The sequence below is a fragment of the Calypte anna genome, chromosome 1 (genome assembly GCF_003957555.1).
Source record: "Calypte anna isolate BGI_N300 chromosome 1, bCalAnn1_v1.p, whole genome shotgun sequence".
NCBI lineage: Eukaryota > Metazoa > Chordata > Aves > Apodiformes > Trochilidae > Calypte > Calypte anna.
In genome coordinates this window covers 23,309,376-23,332,267 of record NC_044244.1, presented here as the reverse complement: position 1 = coordinate 23,332,267, position 22,892 = coordinate 23,309,376, and the positions used below count along the sequence as shown (strand labels likewise).

The window sequence follows — 22,892 nt, the reverse complement described above, 5'->3', positions numbered from 1 at the left end:
TTAAGTATCAGTTCTACCTTTGAAACAACCATTTTTCATGGAACACCAACAAAACTGAAGGCATTAGAATTCTTCTCCTAGTTTTGTGTTTAAATCCTACTTAATGTGTTAGTTTTTATGGCTTTAATCAGAAGTCCAGCAGTGTAACCTGGAGTGAATGTGGCCTGCAGCACTAAAATCACACCTTCCTGAATTTTTCTGCTTAAGACTGCATGCAAATTATGAAGTCTGATCACTGAGAAGTGTTTCATATATGGCAAATTGATGCTGGAAAATTTGCTATAACTAAGTTGTTTCAGAATATTTCTTTCTGTAAGTATAGGTTTGCATCAGTTTTATTGTATTTAAAATGTTAATTTCCGAGATATTTTTCCCCTTGTTTAGATTTTTATGATACTGTAAATATATATTAGTTAAAAAAAGAAGGATCATGTCAGTTATTATACCAATTGGCATTAAGATGTGTGATTCATACAGTGCATCACAGGTCAATGCATCTTGATGATGACTAAGACAAGTCATTTACACATAGATAGTTGATTCTGAGCTGTTTATTTACCCATGTGGTAGCATAAGGAAAAATAGATACCTAATTCATATAGGATCTCTTACTAATAATGCTGAAGTTAATAGGAATGACAAACACAGGTTAGTCTTAATAAATATGAGCCACTCTGCTATCTTCTCAGGTGGTGAATACAAACTTATTCTTGTGAGATGCTAAGCATTCTTAGATGTCATTAATTTTATTAAGAGCAGGAGTTATGCAGCACTTTGCAGAAGTTGCTCACCATTAACTCAAAATCAGGTTCATAATGAAAGTTCAAATTGTTAACATATTTGAAGATGGCTCATTCAGTCTCTGCTCTTCAGGATCCTAATGCACTTAAACACCTGTGAAGTACCACTTCAAAGATAAAATTTTAAAAATTACAAAAATTGCCCAATGGCCCCAACCACAAAATGGTATAGCAGGAAGAAATAGGAAGGCAATAACTGAAGAGTTTCCCTTTAATATTTTCATAGAACAGGAATGGCTTAGGGAAATGTGGGGTATTTTAATTGCTGTTCTCCCAGTTCTGTAAGTTACTGGAACTGCAGATAGCTTTTATCATGGATATAAGTAACTATCCCTTCCCAAATTGTCTCAAGTTCACCAAAATCTTTCTTTGTTGTTCTCTCTTAAGTGACATGCAATAATAACAAAATGCCACAAGATTGTAGAAAACAAGAACTTTTAGATTCTTTTAGATTTAGATGTGTAGATTATTTTTATCAAGGCATTACTAACAAGGAAATATTATTTGTTAAATATTGAAAAGAAAGGAAAAAAACGTTCTTCTCTTTTTTGTAACTACTGCTTCCATGCCTTTTTTTGCACTCAACTAGAGATGATACATGCCTGTCTGCCAGCCCAAGGATAGCCCACAGGATAGCCCAAGACAGATCCCCAACATGTAAGGAGCATCAAGTAACAGGTTCCTATAGGTATAGGTTTTTTTACTAATGTTTTTAATCATGTTAAGACTTGTGATGCAACAGTTCTTTCCACACCAGCTCTCAATGGTATTTTTCAGGCTAGTCTCAAGCTCTAAGAGATGGATTGTGGTAATGCCACAATAAAAAAATTTCTAGGACCTTTACAAGTTAAAGGCCTCCCAATAACTACTCGCATTTTGTGATAATGAATAACCTATACTGACCTTGGTTTTTATACCATTGTCTTAAACCTCCATTGTGTTAGGCCTGCACATAGGAACATACACACACACAAATTTATTACAGAAGTTTTTCTTGAGATCCCCATAAGCTACTAAGTGTTTGAGCTGACATGGGTCTAAGAAGGGAATGTGCCATGAAAGAGATGTTTTTCAAGAACAGCTGCTGATCTACAAACACCTCTGGCTAGAAGCTGCGATAGTTTGTGTTAGCAGCTGTGGAAAAGCTGCAGGAGGATTCCTACTTCTCAATTGTAATTCTTTGTTATAGTTCAGGGGCATGGTAACCAGGCAAGAGCAATCTACAGGAAGACAAATGTGGAAGGCCACAGTAAAGAGTCTGGAAAAGAGCATGTCCACATCTCATTTTTCTACAGTAAGCTGGCTAGTAACTCTCAGAATTAACACATAAAAATAAGGAGAGATGTCAATTTATTACCTAGTTTTCTAAGTAAATTAGTAAATTTTCAAGTAATTGAGTGAATGCAATCCTTTCCCATGTCAGTCTGTCTGTCAAACGCACAGTAATTCCTGAACATCATTTTAAAGGGGTGCAGAGCCTAAAGATAAGCAGTTAAAATTTTAAGAGAACTGGCAAGTGAGTGGAGGAGACACCCTATTATTATGCCTTCTGAGAGAGGCTAATGAGATCACCCTTACATAGACATCAGAGACAGAAGGGAAACCAGACATCATTAGTTATGCTGCTCACAGTACTGCTCATTTTAGATCTTTTTTTCCAAGTTATATTCTCTTCTGTTCTAAATGCAATAACTGGGGGATGAATTAAAATAGTAAGGTTTGGGGTTTGGAAGGATGATGCCCCATCTAGACAACATTTCCATTCAGTTTAACAGATAAAATTAGACAACCAAACTCATTGTGAATTGTATGACTGGTTTGCTGAGTCTGATAAAAGCAGAGCAGAAGCCCCAAATGAATTTTGACCCATAACAGAACAGCCATTGATTCTGAGATCTTGAACTACACAAGTTGTTTCAAGTTGTTTCTTCTAACAGAGCTGTATTTACAGAAATGTCTCTTCTGCCTGGTGTTTCACCCTTCTGCTTTATATAGCTTTAACGTGAATTAGATTGAACAGATTGCCTATTTTTTTTTCTAAATTCACATGGTGTATGTCAAGTATCTAGACTGTAATTGCTGTAGTCTCGAGGCTGTTTTATGTTATATCATATAGCAGTTCTTTCAAGTTACTGAGCTATACTACATACACAGTGAGAAGGAAACTACAATCTGACATTGTGATGATTTTCTTCCTTATTATCTTGCTTTTAAAAAGCTTGTGATTCAAATTAGATATTTTCTTGCTATTTGATTTATGAGTGATACTACAGCAAAATAATGTTTTTATTGACAAACAAGCTACAGTCTCCTTATGAAGCAAGGTTGATTTCACTGAAACATACTTCTGTTAACTTGGACAACAATAGTTTTGTGCAAGCTGTCAGATTGCCTCAGCATAACTTAGCAGAATAATTTACAACTGAGAACCTGTGCTCAAAATTACCCTTCAGGTGAAGTAATGTTTATCAAGCAAAAAAATTTATGATGAACTTTGAGATGAAGATAAATAATAAGTCAGATATATCTCTGTGTCATATTTTTTTTGAATGATGTACAGCATAATGACCAGTAAAGTTATGATGGTTTTCAACTGTAAATTCTTGGTTTTATGACTGATAACTTTTTGATATTATAACTGATAGGTCCAGGTGACATCCACTAATACCATGATATCAAGTCTAATTAACACATTTCTCAGGACTTGTTAACTTTCCATTCTTCTACCCTCATTTACGTTGTAGGGAAATTAAACTGGTTTTAGATGTTATGACAAAGTGCTAGTTTTTCGATTTTTACTTTCAGATGGATTTTTAAAATTCATTTAATGCTGATAATCATGGGCAATGTTTTGATTTGGAGACAGTCTTTAAAACATTTTATTTCATTCTTTCTTCTTATTGCTAGCTTGTATTCAACACTCACTACAGTAATGCCACCAAGAATGTCACAGAAAATTTATTTCCTCCCTAAGCTGGAGAAGAAGACTGCTATGAAGAACTGCTTTCTCATTCCTGTTTATCAATCAGAAAACAATCATTAACATGAAGATGGTTTCTATTTCCCATTCCAAACTGTCGTATAGGGGCTATTAGCAATTATTGGCATAAAAATTGCCCCTACAGGCAGCTCTCCAGATAATCTCGGGTCTGTAGTTCCCATTTCCAGGCCTGTCTGCCTGACCTCAGGCTTCTTCTTTTCCAAAGAGATGGTTGGACTATGGAAGTAATTTGTAATGCAAGATAATAACTTTACTCAATCTACTAACTTCTGAAAAATGTTCTATATTCATTTATGCCAGTGAATGACACATTGTTTCGATTAACTATATTTTTGCACATATTCATCTCTTTCATATATGATTCCTATAAAGCCTCTGAGATGGGAGATGGTGGAAGCTTTGCTGGAACAGAAATAATTTACTAAAAATGGGTAGGATACAATTCCAGTGCTGTATTACCCCTCTTCGGGTACCCTCCATGCAAGGTACTAAATAGCAGAGCCAATCAGGTAACAAAGCAGTTCAGAAAGGATTCACAGTATAAGGGAGATGGGACTAATTAGGCAAGGAGCCATTGATCGTTTTGAGGCTTTTGCAGGAGCAGAGGAAGATGGATGTCCTCCAAATCCTACATTTCCTGGAATACAAAGAAAAAGGAGCACAGATAAAATGGTAACATTTTGATACTGATTGAAAGATTGCCATGTTGTGAGTATCTTCCAGAGTATAAATAAATAAATAATTTTTAAAATTGTGAATTTCAAAATAAATAAACTGTATTTTTTTATTTCTGTTTGGCTGATAAATCATTTTGTCATACAATCTGTTGCATATGAGGCAAACAGCTCCTAAAATGCGGAACACAAAGGTTTGATAGCAAAAGATATATAAAAAAACTTAAAGAAAATCTATCTAATTTTAATTTATATGTCTCAAGACATTGATAAGACTGAGGTAAGAAAAATCAGAATGGGAACTCTAGGAACAGTATTAGTTTTTCTCTGTTTACTTTGCTTATCTGCTTTTCCAACAAATTTAGAACTACTTAGGAGTATTGCCCATCTTAAATATAGCATAACAAAATATGAAGGACACCAGGTTTTTCTTTCTTTATTTAGCCACCATTAGGTATCTATTCTATCAGGAATCATCCCAATGGAACAAATATTTTATAATGCCATTAAGCAATGACTTCACAATCAGATCAGATTACTTTTTACAAATACAAGTAGATAGACAAGGATATTAGGGCTGTGGATGGTCTGGAGTAAGGAGCTTAAAACCTTAAGAGAAGGGGGAGAAATTTTATTCTGTGATTTTCATCATAGTCTCTGTATCTGGAAGCTACTGAAATATAAACTAACTTAAAAAAATTAAGACACTTTAAAAGAAGAAAAGTAACCTGATTTGAAATGGAAAGACTCAAGCTTTCCAACCTTGTGCAAATTTTCTGTGTTCTCCTCCATGACTTCACAGACTGCACGTGTTCCTTTTAGTGTTACTCCCTGCAAATCAGTTCCTGCTTAGATCTTGCAGCTCTCTTTGCATTACATTTCCGGGCAAGTTCCTTTCCTGCCAAGACTGAGATTCTCAACTGATTTACATTTTTCACTTCTCTAAGGCTGGGGAATTTACTTAATAATTTCAGTTTATTGTGTAAAGCAGGATTCAGTGCCCTAACTCATACATTCAGCACACTTGAACTTGTAAATTTTATTTAAGTTTTGACCTACTTACTCACCTTTAGGTTAGCCAAACTTTCCTCTGAATCAAGAAGAAACATATGAAGTAGCAGCCAAGGCTGAATGTCTGCCTGCTGCAATATGGTCTTCATGTGCATTGGCCTTTGAGAACCAGACGAAATAAAATTAATTGTATCTGATATAAACTTTACCCAATGACTCAAGTGAACAACAAAACTCATATTTTAGAGAATGAATGCACAGAAACAGAGCAAATAGATGTAGCAAACTCCACATAAAAAACAACTCGTCAAAGTGGCACATTGTCATGCACTGGTACCAAAATTTGTCAGACCTAAGTACTTTCCTAGTGCCCCACACTTCAATATGAAGAGAATGTTTCTAGTCCATCTTATACATTTTAAGAGGTTTTCTTACTGCTTTTTTTCTCTCTTTTTAAGTGCTAGTGGAGTGAAAGATGAATCTGATGGTACTGGAGATTCTGCATATGATTAGAAATGTGGCTACAGTGACACAAGTAAACCTGGTAAGAGGCACCCTTGACAAAAATGTCTTCCCAAAGTGCTTCAGCCCAACCAGGAGTATCATCTAGTGGTTAATTAAGTTTTCTGCATGAATTCACTCTTAGTTTCTCTCTCTAAGGATGCGACCTTAAGGACACTTAAGTCCAGGGTAGTTTTCCCATTGACTTAGCAGACTAGCTCAGGCTGTCGTTCTCATCTTGCCTAATTTAACATACTTAACACTCCAAAATTAAGGACCAACATGCTTCTATAGTCAATGGGTATCTGGCTACAGACAGATTGTAGATAGAATGGGTGCTCTCTGGGGTTGCTTTTCTTCCTGTCAGTTCTAGGAGGTTTGAGTGAGTAGGCTCTTGATTAAGGTAGTACTGATGTCTAAAGCTAAATTGGTTGAAATTAGGCCTCATTATATAGATGAAACAACTATTCCTTTGAAGATACTATATAAAGAAAACCATTAATTCAGAACAAGCATATGTATTGATCTAAAATAAAGTTTAAAAGTTTTTATTTGCCATTTCATGGGTGGTTAAAATAACAATTATTTTAAGAGAAGTTTTCAGAGTTTAATATGACTAATACATAGTTTAATAGAATCAATCTTATATATAATATCCTGTACAAGAAAAACATAAAATCACTAAATTGGTATTTTTTATTTCAAGCAGCTAAATTACATAAATTTGAGATCAAATCAGCCCCTTCTTTGGAAGAATGTGAGGTTTTCTTGATATAATTCCAAGTACTGATGGAGCCCCACCTTAAGCAAAAGAAATGAAGCCACAGTTCTGCTTCCCTGTGATGGAAGATGAATCTGTAATACACACATAAAAATTTTTACACAGATATAAGGTTAGTAAGGGCTGGGCTGTATTCTCAGACTGGCTCCAATGAAAGTTGGTAAAAGAAATGGTGCACATTGTGCACTTCTCCCACAGTATGCCTGAGTCCATGACCAATGAGAGATAATTTTTTAATGTCTAAAGTAATCAATTTCTTCATATAGGAAGAAAGATAACATGCATTTGTACTGCAGAGTGGCCTGAGCCTATTTTAGAAAACTCCCAGAAAGATGGGACTTGTCTTTTGGAAAATTATGAAAAACCTCCCACTTGTTCTGGCTTGGTCATGGCACAAAAAAAAAAAAAAAAAAAAAAAAGTAGTTTTAGACAAGACAAATCTATGAAAGCAAGGGAGCTGTAGACTATGAATATATATATATGTATTAATTGCATGGTTGATTGAAGAATTATTTTTGGTAACTTGCATGATAGAATCAAACATTTTTCTCTGTGAGGCAGATTCTTAATCTTGTGGCCCAATTCTTTGGTGGGGTTGTGATCATCACTCTTGAAATCCTTATACCAGACTTCTCAACTTAGAAGGTCTCAGGAATGTCCTCTTCATTGAAGATAAAACCCTCAAAAAGCCCCACAAACTCCCCAAACCTCTTCTTCTCAGACCAAGAAGCACTCAGATGATCAAGCAGGCAGTACATCATGTAGAAGAGGCAGAGCAGTAGAATAGTCTGCTTCTAATAACCAGAGTGGATTTTGCAAGAAACTTCTGTGTTTTGAAAAAGTAATATTGGTTCCTATAAATTAAAAAGAAAAAAACCCTTCACACTGTTTGACCAAATAGTAGATAAATGCATGTTTTTTTCCGGAAGCTATTCTTACTATTCCAGAAGGGAGAAATCTTCGCAATATTTTATACATTAGATATTGATTTGATATTGATTTTACAGAAATATAACAATTCAGGAATGGTGATGTTCTCTTCTAGACTAAAGAGAAAGGAAAAAAATGTCAGAAGTACAGCTTAGTCTTGAGGTTAAGGCTTACTAGGTGGCTTTAATTTTTTCATAGTGTTGTTTTCTGAAAAGGAAAGACCACTGGTTTCATATTAGAGGAATTAGGAAGAGCAGATACATATATATACACATTCAGTCTGTAAAGAAAATTCTTGGTTTAAAACATTATAAATACTTCTAAAAGTATTAAAGAAAAAAATTAAGTGCATTAATATAAACTTATGCATCATAGCTGTTATCTTCTTTAATCCTTAGAGAGTTCTTTGAGCTTCATGACTTTGGAAAGAGTTAAGAAAGAGCACATATTAGAGTCCACTGTGCATTCCCCTTAGTACCATTTTCTTCTTTTCCTACAATTACCAGGACTCATTTTCTTTGCTTGAAAATAGGATTTTTGTCTCATTTGAGTCCCTGCTATTTAATTCGTACTTGAAGTCATAATCCTCCCTGTCACATCACAGCAATCTCTTGGTAGCTAATTCTGATGTCATAGGCAGGATTTTGATTTCAGAAGAGCTGATTATTTAGGTACACTTTATGTACCAGAATTTAGTCATTCTGAAATGTACAAAGTAAGGAATACTGCAGCCAGAAAATTTCAAAGCACTAAAGATGTGAAAGTTTGAGCTCCTGGTTATCACTTCTCAGCAGTATATTAGTGGACTTTCTGTTGGAATAAGAAAGTAACACTATACTCTTTTGTCATTTTCATCCAAGATACTGTTTTCAGAAAGATGCCTCCCTGACACACAAGCTGTTCACAAAAATGTAAGGTGAGGTGATCATTTTTCCATATATTCAATGGTGTCAGAAAAGACTTGAAACCTGGACTGGTTTCAAGCCTCTGTTTTAAAAGACACAATGTTATAACATTACCGGATACCCACTTGTCCAAAAGTATAGGGTTTTTTGTTTGTTTTCTATTTCTTCATTAAATGTGTAAGTCTCTGAAACAACTTAAAGATTACAACAGGAATCAGAATGATTCCTCATCTCCACTCTACAGGGAAAAAAAACATTTGTTGGATGTGAAGAATTCTATTCTGAAAAAAAATGCAAAGGAAAAAGCAACCAAAAGCAGTAACTGTTTTCTGTAAGCCTAGGTCTGTTAAGAGAAGTTATTGATTACAAATAGAATCTATAGCTGAAAATGAACCCTCTTGATTACCTGGAAAGGAAGTCCCGTATGATTGCCTCAGTGCTGAGCTAATAGGATCATAAATTGGGCTTTATTAATTGCTATAGAACTGTCTGTTTTGTAGCATGAACTAACCCCCCCTAATCTTTCATATGGGAGAATATCCACACCATTGGAAGCTCAATTCCTTCCCCAACTAATTTTAAATGAATGGATTAATTTATAGGATATAATGGCCTGAACATCTGACCCATAAAAACACCCAAAGCAACAAACAACTTCGGTATAACTGCAGAAAGTATCCTTTCCTTTATGTGGTATTTCATTTCACATTATTTGATATATGTGATCCATCATCATCATCACAAGTTTTCGTAAGTTAAGAATCGCATTCAAACATTTTTAAACCTTTTCTCACCACACTTTCAAGTATTTCTTAGATCAAAAGACTAGAGGCACCACTACTGATGTTAATTTTTTTCATGGGAACTTCAATGCAAGTTGCTGTTTACTGAAGTTGGGAATATTATAAAAATATTGAAGAGTGTATTGAGAAGCTTCAGTATATACTTGGTTTATTATTCTTTTGGGTTTCTTTGGGATAACACAGGTTATCTTGTGGAAAATTCAGATTTTCAAGTATGGAGGAATCTATTCACAATTCCTTTGGAAGCCTTCCATTACTAAACCAAAACAAGTGTCAATTAGAAGGCGGGATACCTTCTGGTACCTTGACAAGAGCTCTGCGAAGAAGACAGCCAGTATTTTCAGAATCCTAATTAAAAAATACAGATCTAGGTCCCTTGTATCTGTGGGATCGACCATCTCGGTTGGTAGAGAGCGAGGAGTTCCGTGACCGCTTCCCCTAAGGTGCAGCGGCTCCCGAGCCCGCCCGCAGCCGCCGGGGTGAGGCCCCGGTAGCGGAGGCAGCGGGGCAGGGGCTGCGGGCGCGGCGACCCCCGGCGGGCAGCGCGCTCCCCGTCATCCACACGCCATCTAGCGACGGGAAAAGGAGGCGGCTTTGCACAGGAGCGGGAAGGAGAGGAGGAGGAAAAGGCTCTCATAGCCGTCCCGGCTCTCGCCTTTCCCAAAGCTGGTAAGAGCCATATGGATATTGCAGCGAGAAGTCCGGAGTGGCTCGGGGCGGGTTGTGAGGCGCAGCGCTGCACTTCGCTCCTAGGCATTTCATTTCATCCCCCCCACACTTCGTTCAGCCAGTCGTGCCCCTTCCCTTGACAGGAGCCAGCGCTCCCGAGGAATCCCCTGGATACCTCACCTAAGCCATCTCTGCCGCCCGATCCCTACCCGAAACACCGCTAACTCCGGCGGGGCTGTGCTGCGCTGCCGGCGGAGGGGTTGGACCGGGCGATCCCGGCTCCGCGGAGACACACGCACACACAGACACACGGACTGGCACGCACAGACACACACGCACACACAGACACACGCATACAGACAGATACGCACACATAGAGGCGATTCCCGCTCGCCCTGCCGCCGCAGCCGCCCGCAGCCCCTTTGTTCTGCCCGCGGAGCGATGCCCTCCGCGCCCGCCCCGCGCCGCGCTCCGCCGCTGCCCGCCCCTGCGCCCCTTGCCCGCGGGCGGCGGCAGGGCGGTGTGTCCCGCCCGCCGCGGGGGAGGCAGCGGGAAGCACCCCCCCGCCCCCGGCCGCGCCAGGGCCTCGCCGCCGCCGCCCGCAGCCCGCGGCAGCCCCGCGGCAGGGGCAGGGGCAGCGGCCGCAGCCGCGCCTGACAGCAGCCCCGCGCCGCAGGATCCGATCCGCGCCCCGAAAGGACGTGCTCCGCCGAGTTGCCAGGCGCGATTACGTTGTTTTTCCCCCCACCCACCCCTTGAACTTGTTGCTTGGCGCTCGGCGGTGGCGGAGGGGGTGGGGGTGGGGGAAAGCCTTATTATCGATGTCCCTTTGGATGCGATCAAGCTTTCTCAGGAGCAACTACTTCCCCGCCGTTCCCGGCGGGGCGCGGAGATCTAGAGGCAGAGCCAGTATTTCCAAAAGTCTCTATGCAACTGAGCGCTCTCGCCAGACTTTCCCAGGTAGGTGCCGCAGGCTGGGCACGTCCGTAGGGGTGGGAGTGCAGAGACGAGGGGAAGGGGCTAGAGGAGGGAGGCGGGATGGAGGGGATGATCCGCCGCCGAGACTCCACGGATCTCCGCGGCTCTGCCCCGCGGCCGCCGCCGGCGAGCCCCTGACCCGCTTTACCCCTACGCTCTACCGGCTTCGCCCTTTACCATCCGGTCCCGGGGATGCCCCATGCATCCCACCTTCTGCGGGTGGGTGCTTCCAAAGCCTCCGCTTCTACCTCCGCCAGAGCTATCGCGGCTCTGCTCGGCCCCGCTCTCTTCGGTCCCAATCAGCCTCTACCCGTGCCCCGATACCCCGTCCCAGGGAGACTCCCCTCCGTTCGCTTCCTTTCCCTGGGGCGCTCCCTCCTCCTGGCGCCCCTTCCCCGGCGCCCCTCTGCCCTTCAACGCATTTCCTACACGGAAAACTTGCCTTAAAGTTTAATGCTGCCGCCCGGAGCTCCTCCCCCTGCCCCGCCGGCTCCCCCGGCTCTGAGCCGGGGTCAGGAGGAGTCCCCAGGGCGGCGACCAAGGTCAGGGAGAGGATTCGTCCCGCCGCTGCTCCAGAGCTGCGGCTGGGGAGGTGGCGGTGGCCCACCCGGCCCATCCCTTCCGCCCAGCAGTGCGAGCGGGTGTCGGCTCCGGGCGGCCCCGCTTTAGTCTGCCCGGGAAGGGCTTCGCGCCGGCCGCAGCCCGGCTCCGGCAGCGGGTGGGGAGAGGAGCGGAGCAGAGGAGGGGCGGGGGGACCGGCTGCATCGCGCGTGGAAGAAGATCTCCTTCCAGGTGGCTGCACCGCTGCACCAGAGCTGCTAGCCGGCTTCTGCGGGTAGCGCTTTGTACACCTTTGCTTCCTTCCAGGGGCCTCGTATGGACCTTGCTATCCAAAGGATCTAGCTTCCAGAGTAGCTGCTTTGAATACATTGATTTCCAAGTGCCTTGATATGTTGCCCTAACTGGCTAACCAACCCCTGGAAAGGATATTCCGGGGTGAAAATGGGGAGGAAACAAAAAGGAAGCAAAAAGGTTTACAGCTAATACTGAAAATCACAACAATGCTCAGGTATTCTGTTGCCTCGAAAATGTGTGAGCAGTTGTATCTTTCTTTTCCCTCTCTGTTTTAGTGGCTGGACCAGACCTGTACCTAGTTTGACTTCCTTAGCTGTAGTGGGTGTTTTGGGACCATGGCAGCCGGAGTAGCAGCTTGGTTACCCTTTGCCAGGGCAGCAGCTATAGGATGGATGCCAGTGGCCACAGGTCCTATGCCAGCTGCTCCGCGACAGGAGAGGAAGCGAAGCCAGGACTCTCTGATTGTACTGAACGTGAGTGGCATCCAGTTCCAGACGTGGCTGGACACCTTAGAGCGCTACCCCGACACTCTGTTGGGCAGTTCGGAGCGGGACTTCTTCTACCACCCTGAGACACAGCAGTACTTTTTTGATCGGGACCCTGACATTTTCCGCCACATTCTCAACTTCTACCGTACTGGGAAGCTTCATTATCCCCGCCAGGAATGCATTTCGGCTTACGATGAGGAGCTGGCCTTCTTTGGCATCATCCCTGAGATTATTGGTGACTGCTGTTATGAGGAATACAAGGATCGCCGGCGTGAGAATGCCGAGCGCCTGCAGGATGATGCCGATCAGGATTCCGCAGCTGAGAACGCCCTGCCCTCCATGACAGCTCGGCAGAGGATGTGGCGGGCTTTTGAAAACCCACACACCAGTACACTGGCTCTGGTCTTCTACTATGTCACTGGTTTCTTCATTGCCGTCTCTGTTATTGCCAATGTGGTGGAGACAGTGCCCTGTGGGGTAAGCCCGGGTCGCATCAAAGAACTGCCCTGTGGGGAGCGCTATGCTGTGGCTTTTTTCTGTCTGGATACTGCCTGTGTCATGATCTTCACAGTTGAATATCTTCTACGTCTGCTGGCGGCCCCTAGTCGCTACAAATTTGTGCGCAGTGTCATGAGTATCATTGATGTGGTTGCCATCATGCCATATTACATTGGCCTGGTGATGACAGATAATGAGGATGTCAGTGGGGCTTTTGTGACATTACGAGTCTTTCGTGTCTTCAGGATCTTTAAATTCTCCCGCCACTCACAGGGGCTGCGCATCCTGGGCTACACACTTAAAAGTTGTGCCTCGGAGTTAGGCTTCCTCCTCTTCTCACTCACTATGGCCATCATCATCTTTGCTACAGTCATGTACTATGCAGAGAAAGGTTCATCAGCCAGCAAGTTCACCAGCATCCCTGCAGCCTTCTGGTACACCATTGTCACCATGACAACACTGGGGTAAGTGCAGCTGGTGTTTGGTTACAGCCAACATTTCAACAAGTGTATTGGCACAAATGGAGAATAGTTTAAAAAAATCTTAAGACAAAAATCGCAATGGTAAGTTTTTGATATGGAACTTCATGAATACAAGTCATCACTTCTCTCTAACTGTTTTATATGTGCAAGTGAATTAAAAGTTCTGCCGAAGTTAAAAAAATCCAAATCTCAAAACTGCAGATAAACTGAAAAAGCAAACAACAAAGCAAAACAGAATCGAAATCTTAGAACTGTTAGTGTTCTTTTCAATTTTCTGTAACACTTTGCTTGGTTTTAGACAGTGAAACTGGTATATTTTATTAATATCTGTGATTTAACAGAGGATTTTTAGTAGGGTAATGTGTTTGCTGACAATACTTGCTGCAGAGATTGCTAAAGTAGTGATAATCACAAGGTGAACCCACTGGGTTCTTTTAATTTGACCATGATGAAAGTATGTGGATCTGCCATGTTATTTGAAGTGATGTTTTGATGTAGACATAGATATTGAGTTCAGTATTACACGTTATTTGTTCTCATGTAAGTAAATGAGTTATAGGTATCTTAATCCTCACAAAAAATATTCCTGGTTTATTTAAGACACTGGAAAAATTTTCTTTGGTTTTCACAGACCTCTAACTTGTAAATGACAAGTGTCAAGCTACACTGACTGATGATCAATTCCGGAAAATGAGCTGAGGACATGTGGGACACATGGCAGCTGATCAAGCATAAGTTTTAAAACATTGTTATGAAGGCAATATTAATACTTCCAGAGAATTAGGAGTTAAAAAGTTCCATTGCTGACATTAGACTCCAATGCAGTTTAGTGGAAAGGGGTGAGTTTCATGAAGACAAACCCCATAATTTTTTTAGTCAAGCATGTTGACACATCTTGTTGGGACTTTTGAGATTTATGAAGCATGTCTAGCTTTTAAATGTAACAAAATGAAACTGCATTATTAAACTATTATAAAAACATTGATTTATTATGTGCAATTGTAATTTAGTTGGGAAACATGTACAAAATATTGAAAAAGATAAAGGAACTCTTTTTTAAGCCACCATTTTTTTTTGCACAAGGCTTTTATCTTCAGTGTGATGTACCAAATGAAGATAAATATAGTGCATTGTAAATATTTCATACTACTTTTAGGGGCAAGTTATGCTAAAAAGGAGTGACAAGAGCTTTGGGAATTTTAATCTGCTTTTTAAGTTCCTGGGTTTTTTTGGTTTTCATTTTCTTCTGGTAGTGACAAACTGAAGGGACAAGTTAGAAAAATGAACAAGTTATACATGCTAACTACTTCCATAGTCCTGTATTTCCTTCTTGATGCTGATACTTTTTGACATGTACTTTTAATTAGAACTGTGATGATTTTAAAACAATTAGGTCTGAAGAATTTACAAATATTTAGATTGTACAGTCATATTACAGAAGAGCAGGAGCTAGTTTGTGTTTTCTGGAACAAAAGGAGTTTTTTGAGCAAGTTGTGGTCGTGGTTCTGGGCAGTGTGGGCAGGACCTGTCCATGGTACTGAACATCGACTTCTCGTGAGTTTTATGTCCAGTTTGCACTTGATTATGACACGAGTATGGTATCTCCTCGGCACTGTTATGACATTTTTGTTTCTTTTATTTAAAAAAAAAAAAAACCAATATTCCATAGTTTCATGTTTTGAGGCATTATTCTGAATAGATTCTTCAAAAATGCTGATGATATTTGAACATCATTGAGAATCTCATTGAATAAAGCTGGAGAGCCTAGTTTCAAGTACACAGATACACAATGTTTAGGTCCTGAGGGGAAGAGAAAGGGTTAAAGAGAATATATTTATATTGTTTTGAAGTAGTTTGCCCACAGAAAGTTTTGAGCAGGTTGTGCAGAGACCTAGAGTTTCATTCTCAGAAGTTTAGATGTGATTCTAAGTTCAGATATGACAGACACCACAGATTTCTGGGAAAACTTTAATCAATGCATTAGTTAAATGATGCCCTTTTAATAACATCATGAGACCCATATAAAGGTTATATTTAAATGTTAAACATATACAAATAATTTAAATAGAATTAATGTAATAAAAGCTTTGAATTCTTTTTAGCTGATGGAATAATTACACAAAATGAGAGGAAAATTACAAGGAAAAGCAGCAAGGGTCAGTGAAAGCTGGTTGTAATTAGTACTGCTACCTTTGCTCTATGCTAAATCTTCTTGTCCCTTTCCTAATACAGAACTCTCTTTCATTTTTAATTCTAGTGTAAGCTGAATCAGGGCTATATAAATGGACTTTGTGTGAACAATTTATTTTATCCACAAAGCTGGATGAAGTTTTTATGTCTTAAATGTTGTTGTACACAGCTGGTTATGTAAAATATTATAAAAATACATGAAAACTAATAGTTGAGATTTTAAAGGCTTGGTGTCATTCTCATATTTTGCTAGATAGCAAGGGTATTGAGTAAGTGGCCTTTGTAATTTGGGGACTTACTGTCTTGGAAGCAGAACTATATTTCTCAGTTCTGCATGATTGCTGAGCAATTAAAGTATCTTTAAAACACATAGATTACATTTTCCTCTGCAGAGCACAGTGACTTCAAATGTTACTGCATTTTAGCCTCCAAGGATATCCCAGCTAATAATTGTTCTTGAGTGCTCAACTCAAGTTGCACATAGTTGTACATAGAGATATTATGTGAGAAAAATGAAAGAAAGGGGTGAAAGGAAGAGGGAAAGAGAGACTGAGAAAGAGGGAGCAAGAAAGAGATAAAGGCTGAAAGAGAGATAGAGGATAGATGGCTCTAAAACAACAGCAGGAATTCTGCCAGAAATTGAGTTGTCTGATTTAAAATTTCAAATTATTGTTTTATCAGTATTAATCATAGCATAAACAAAAATATAAAGTAGGGACAAAGGGAAAGAAGGTACGAGAGCATAAAACTGAAAAACACCACAAAGCAGTTTGTGGAGATTCAAGATAACAATGAAAAGCATAGAAATTAGGGACATAAAGTTCAAGAAAAAGGTTGGTGTAAAACCTGGCAGAGAAAAAAGATCAGATCAATTGAATTGAGTCTGACAAGCTTACATGGGGGTTTGTGGAGGTCTACACCTATAATGGCACAGTTTTGTCATTTTCTGCTGCCACCTTAGAACTTCATAAATTATTAACTTTTCTTCTGTGCTGTCAGTAATCAGCAAATGAGCTAGAATAGTTGGTAATGTTTTGGGCTGAGGGTAATGTTTGTTCCTAAATCAGGCAGAGCTACAGTGTAATTTGTCTTTTATAAATGCATGATACTTTAAATAAGGAGCACAGTGCTCTTCTGGGACTACTTCTAAAGCAAACCAAACTGCTATATTAAACTTCTATACTTACAGGCTTTACACCGGGTGGCTTTGTCAAATCATACAATACTTTTGCTGATGATCACAACAGTTTATAAAGAGAAGCCTAAACACAAAACTATTCATTTATTTGCTTCAGTTGTATAAACTAGGGGTGGTTTTTCCAGAAAAGATTAAGCAATATTAATTTTCATTATTTGTTGCTATAGACCTTAATGCATGAAGAATCCCATCTAAGATATATAAAATATCCCAAAGACTTCATAATCAAACAGGTGACTGGATGTGACAACAGAAAGCCTCAAACAGTGAACAAAGGAATAGGGCAATGGATTTAATTTTCCTGCACATTCTATTCTTCCCCTTCTTCACTCCTTTTCTATTCTGACTGCATCCTTATGGATATATTCCACCTACTTATTTGCTTCACTCTTCTTTCAAACTACTACTTTCCACAGTTTTTCTATTTGGGGATTTAGCTTCTGACTTAGCACCTTTCCTTTCTTGTTCAGGGCAAGTTAATAATTTGTATTAAGACTCTTTTGGCTATAATTTTGCTCCTACTTTGTCCTTCAAAACTAGATCAAATCTTTCATTCATCATCATCTTGTCATTCTTTTGACCTGAACTTTCCTCATAACAGGCCCTTTTCCCCTGACCTTTGTTTGATAGATCTTTTCTTTACAAGTATCATAAAATTTCCATAACATCAGTACTTTCCGGGATTTTTGTTTTCTTTTTTCATTTTTCTTTCTGAAATGCCATGCATATTACCTTGTTTTCCTTTTCTAAGCCTTGTCAGTGCCTTTATTTTCTTATGGTGTCGGTGCACTTGTTTAAAACCATTTATGTCTTCAGACCTTGTATTTAAAAAAATTAAAACAGTTAAATAGAATCTAAATAGAGACCACATTAGAATGGTGAGGTGTTTTTGTTTGTTTTATGGTTTTTTTGTGAAATATGTCATTTAAAAGTTTGTGGTACTTGTCGTAAGAGTATTTCCAAAAGTAACAATTAGCAAAATTGGAATGTTACTTCTGTGTCTCATATGTACATATTGTCTCATTCATTCTTTTTGTGTTTGATATTTTCAGCCCTGTTTGAAATATCATTTTTCTGTTTTTGTATTGTATACAGCCTAGTGAATTTAGTATTTACAAACGTGTTTGATGTCTCGATCTATTTTCTCTTCACAGCAGAGGTGTTTAGCCTGAATAGCTAGAATACTATATAACAGAGGAGGGACAAAGTGCAGTGTAATCACTTTCAAAGCACTTTATTAGATATTCAAAAAGGGCTCCAGGGAGAATTTGAAATACTGAAAAGTAGGGGTCATTTTGATGGCAGTAAAAAAATATTTGTTCTCTAATAAAAAGATTACTCAAACTGTATTAGGCTGTTGTTGGCTTGACAGAGAACAGGAGTTCTTATTTATAATATTTTTACATATATTCTTATTTAGTTGCACTGGGGACTAGCTCTCCTGTTAAAAAAAATCTGAAGAGCTCTTAGAGGAACAGGAGTTGCTGACTTCGTGCATTTTTCTTTGTCATGAATTTCCTTACTCCGTTATGAAGAGCATGAAGGTGTTGCTTAACTAAAAGATCTGTCTGTTCAGAACCTAGTTTATTTGCACCTTTGGTGGAAACAGATGGAATTTTTCTTCCTTGTATTGTGAGTCAAGAATAAGTACAGTGAGATTGGTGTGGGCCAGAATATAGAAAAGAAATGTGCTGACTTAGTGCAGGAGAACAAATTGAGTCAGAGAGTAGTTATGATTAGTGTCTGATCTATTAGTTATGGCCTATCATTTAGCCAGTCCTCAGTGAATATTTTGATTTTATTAAAATCCTTAGGTGATCAAGCCCAAGAAGTTCAAACTGAGTGATGACAATCTGTACTTGGCTCACCATCATTTGGCCTCTGTCTAAGAAGAATAATTTTCAATGAAAAAGCTATATATATCTGTGAATACAGTACTAGAAATAGTGCTACTGTGCAAAAAAGAAAAAAAAAAAAAAAGAAAAAAAGAAAAGAAAAAAAAAGATAAAAATCCAGGAAAGAAAACTGTATTTCTGAACATGGTAACTTATAAATACTGCAGAAATAAAATCATTATGTGAAATAAGTTGAGGACATCTTGCAGCTGCAGGGTGACAAGTTTTCAGATATTTGAAAGAAAGTTTATTGAACTACTCCTGTTACTTGATTTTTATTTCATTATAGTCCACTATAGTGTTCATAATTTGCACCATGGTAGACAGGTGAAAGAGTTATCTGGTTCAGCAGAGGTTAAGTAGACGGATTGTTCAAAAGAGGAAATATAACTTAGAAATACATAAACAAGGTTTGGATTCAGCTTTATAAGTTTCATGATAATCCTGACAACAGAATTGATGGAGTGATTGAAAAGATTCTGAGTATTTCTGTACTTATCACTGACTGGGCAATAGATGGGAGCATAGATTTTTTTGTTCAAGATGTGATCTCTAAACCATCTTTTTCCTGCATTACTTGTGCAGTGGAAGAAGGGTTTTTAAATTCATGGGCATTGCTTTGCGTTGATAGTTCTGTGCTACATTTCCCAGAATAATAATAGTTACCATGCTTGTACTTTGACCCCTATCACAATTAGTAGCCTGAATTCTACCATTACTTCTTAAGCATTTTTTTGCAGAAGCGTATGACTTTGCCTGTGCCTGTGGTCATGTTATGTAATCCCCCTGTTAAGTAAAAAAGTTGTGGGGTTTGTTTTGACAAAGCAACTCTTTTTCACTAAAGTATACAAAGAAATTTGTGTTATTTCCCCAGCATAGACTTAAATAAATGTGAATTGAGATGAAATACAAAATACTGCTTTTGATTAGAGCACTTGATGTGCAACAGCTGTAAAGTGTTCTGTGGAAAAATACTGAATAGAAATATTTACTCAGGTATCTGGTGTATAAAGGCTAAGATTTAAACATGAGCACATGTGAAGGTCACCAATAAATCAGTCCCAGAATATTTTATCTTCATTAAAAACAAATTATCTAAGATTCAGTTCTATTATAATCCAAATGAGACTGCACTATTCTCATTCCAGTGTGGACACACCTGGTGCATTATTAGAAAGCATTTCTTAATGTACCGAGTCATCAGTTGCAAGTTCCTGCTACTAGCTGCTAAGTGCATTTACAAAAGCTAACAAAACATTAGAAGACTGCTATCTTTGTAAATATTAAAGATACAAAGGTATTATTCATATAAGCAATAGCATATGTGCATTTAGAAAGCAGTTGCCTTTCTTCCATTCTACTTACTGCAGAGTTCCCTGCTTGTCTGCAGGTCTCCAAGCCTTAAGAGCCACTATGTAAATGTACTTAATTAGGGCTAGGTTCCACAATGTTACAGAAAATGGAAGGTTGCCTGAAAACTTGCAAAAATCTTACTAATACAAGCAAACTCAGACTTTGCAGAGGTATTGCCAAAGTATTCAGAAGCACTATTTTGCATTTCATATCTGTTTTTTCAGTTTCCCCCGTGTTACTTGTTTCTTTGATATGGTTGGCTTAATGGTGAAGCCAAGTCTTACAGACACGGAAATCGGATTTTATTAGATTATAGGAGTCTAGCCTTGCAAGGAAGATTTTTAAAGGCATTTAGGTACCTGGAGATGGAGATAGACACCCAGCTTGAATTCTCAAAAGAGGCTTAGGTGCCTTAGAAACACAAAGGAGAACAGTTGAAAGCAAGCAGGTACTTCATCACTTTAGAAAGCATAGTCTAGAATAGCTACAAAGATAAGTATTGTACTGAGACTCTGAATGTGTCTTACCGCTGTCACAATCAAATGGATCCTAAAAGGAATCAGGTCTTCTTAAAATGCAGCGTGCCATGTTTTCACGTTATGCTGTAGAAGGAGATAGAGTGTTGTGTGTGTGGTATTCTTAGGAAAGAGGAATAAGTAATTCAAGAAAAAGAAAAAAAAAACCAAACCCAAACAACATGACTGTCAGAGTCTGTAATACTCTTTCAGAAGAGACACTGAAGAGACTGTAAGGAACCTAAGGGGAAAATAGGTTTTGATCTTAATTTTATCTCTCTGTTTTTCATACCAACAGGTCAGCATGAAAAAAAGTACGTAAGAAATGTGAGTTATGACATGCAGGCTTTTAATTATTAAATTAATTAAAATCTTTTTAAAACAGACTGCAAAACTGTAAGAGGAAAGGAAAAGCAGAAAAAGAGAAAGAGATTCAGGAAAGAGATTCCATTTTTTCAAAGAAACAACCAAACTGAGGACTTATTAATTCTGTAGGTCTCTTATTCAGCTTACACACAGTAAATCTGTTAAGATGCTGATGTGTGGTAAGAAAAGGTAAAACATAGCTCTTGTTTCTGACCACAAAAAATTCATGCTCCTCTGGTGTGCTGGCAAAGACTTTTATTTTATCTGTATTTGCTTTTTTAATGTATATTGTTTATAGGCTTAAACAAGAGGTTTGAGAAACACTTTGCATTTGCCTTTTCTTTGCGGTAGCATGAGCATGGTGTATAGATCTATAGTTGATTTCTACTTTAATATGTGTAGCTAAATGAAACAACTTTATAACAGATATCCATGATTTTTACCAGTTTTTTGTTAAAGAAATTATTTTGTTGAGGTAAGCATTATGTACCATAGTTCTTTATCTTCAAGGATACTTGTAATTTTTGAGTTGACTCTTTAACTAGAATTAATAAAAACCTAACTTTTTATTAATTACCACTTGTACTAAAGAGTCATAAAAAATTAATATGCGTTATTAAGAATGCTTGTATTTTTTTCAAATTTTCATTTTACAGTTATAAAATCTGTATCTGCATAAGTATATTTGTCTCTTTGATTATTGATTATTACTCAGTTTCCTTAGACAGATCAAGCCTGTTATGGTGTTACAGACAATATAAAATTCTACAAATGTATCTAACTAGTCTGAGTGCTTTGGTAAATTAAAATAAAGAAAGTACATTCCACCCCACTTTTAAATCAGCTTGGTTAAAAATATTTGGGAAACTCTATAAAAGTATGTATAATGATGCAATTTTATGGTAATATATTAATATGTTTTATTTTTTTGGAAAAAACATTTTGAGACCAAATCCCAACTTTCTTCAAATTTTTATCCAGAGGCATGTTGGGTTTCTTTGGTGTTTTTGTTTTTTTTTTGGTCTTTTTGCAGTGTACTGGCAGATTCTAAAAATATTGTGGCTGATACACAGGGAAGGGTCTTTTGAGTTATCACTTTCAAGTTTGGCCCTTCAGATATTCCTTGTAAATGGCTGGGAGTCAGACTGTGAGGTTGTGAGAGATGTAATCTAACATGGTGTAATAGCTCACAGTCTGAAAGTGTCTGCTGCATCCTAACTCATGGGTTTTTTCCCATAAGATGAACTAAAAGAGTTTTCTCTATGAGAGCATATGTAAAGTACGTAGGATCCTTAACTTCATTGTTGCTACTGTTCACTTCCCTCCCTTTTTTAGAACCCAAAAGAGGAATTTTATTGCTGTGTTGGTGGCCTTACTTTCAGTTTGTGCAACTTTCATCTCTCCCACTTGCAGCCAGTTAACAGTTCCCTGAGCATCCTTATCAGCTATGGACAGCAACTACTGCACTGTGCAGGGTTGCTTAGGAACAAAATTGATGCTCTTTGACACGGTGGATTACAGCTGCAACATGCTGGTCCCCAAACTCTCCTGCTTCCTACAGAGGAATGAAGAGCAAAGAGGTTGAAGGTATTTCCTGAATCTGACTGTGAAGAAGGTACATACTTTTTTGTTTTATGATATCTAAAGCATTTTATTGTTGGTAAATAGCAGGTTAAGAATTGTGGCCTTTCTATTCAAAGCACAGCAGTACCAAAAAACTTTAGTAGGAATTCTTTTTGACAGCAACTTAGTAATTTAAATACCATGGTATCTTGTGTCACTTAGAGAAATGAGAATTTTTAGCTTTTCTAAGCTTTTTTGGTTGACTTTTGTTATTGATACACTTGTTTACATCAATTGATCAAATCCATGCTGAGATGTGGATATCAAGGATTATGGACAATGATTATATACACCTATCCTCATACACATAATTAGAGCTACATATGATATAAGTACATCTATTTCTTGAGTTTACTCAACAAGTAATTATGTAAAA

The 22,892-nt window shown here is 38.6% G+C and overlaps 1 protein-coding gene across 1 annotated transcript in view; it reads left to right on the top strand.

The window, feature by feature from the left end:
• Window positions 1-10,696: 10,696 nt before the first annotated feature.
• KCND2 (potassium voltage-gated channel subfamily D member 2) overlaps window positions 10,697-22,892 on the top strand; it is a 259,730-nt gene continuing 247,534 nt past the window's right edge. The window contains exons 1-2 of the mRNA XM_030454376.1: window positions 10,697-11,035; window positions 12,184-13,358. Of these exons, the coding sequence (XP_030310236.1) occupies window positions 12,244-13,358 (1,115 nt within the window). The 5' untranslated portion in view covers window positions 10,697-11,035; window positions 12,184-12,243. The remainder of the gene's footprint in view (window positions 11,036-12,183; window positions 13,359-22,892) is intronic.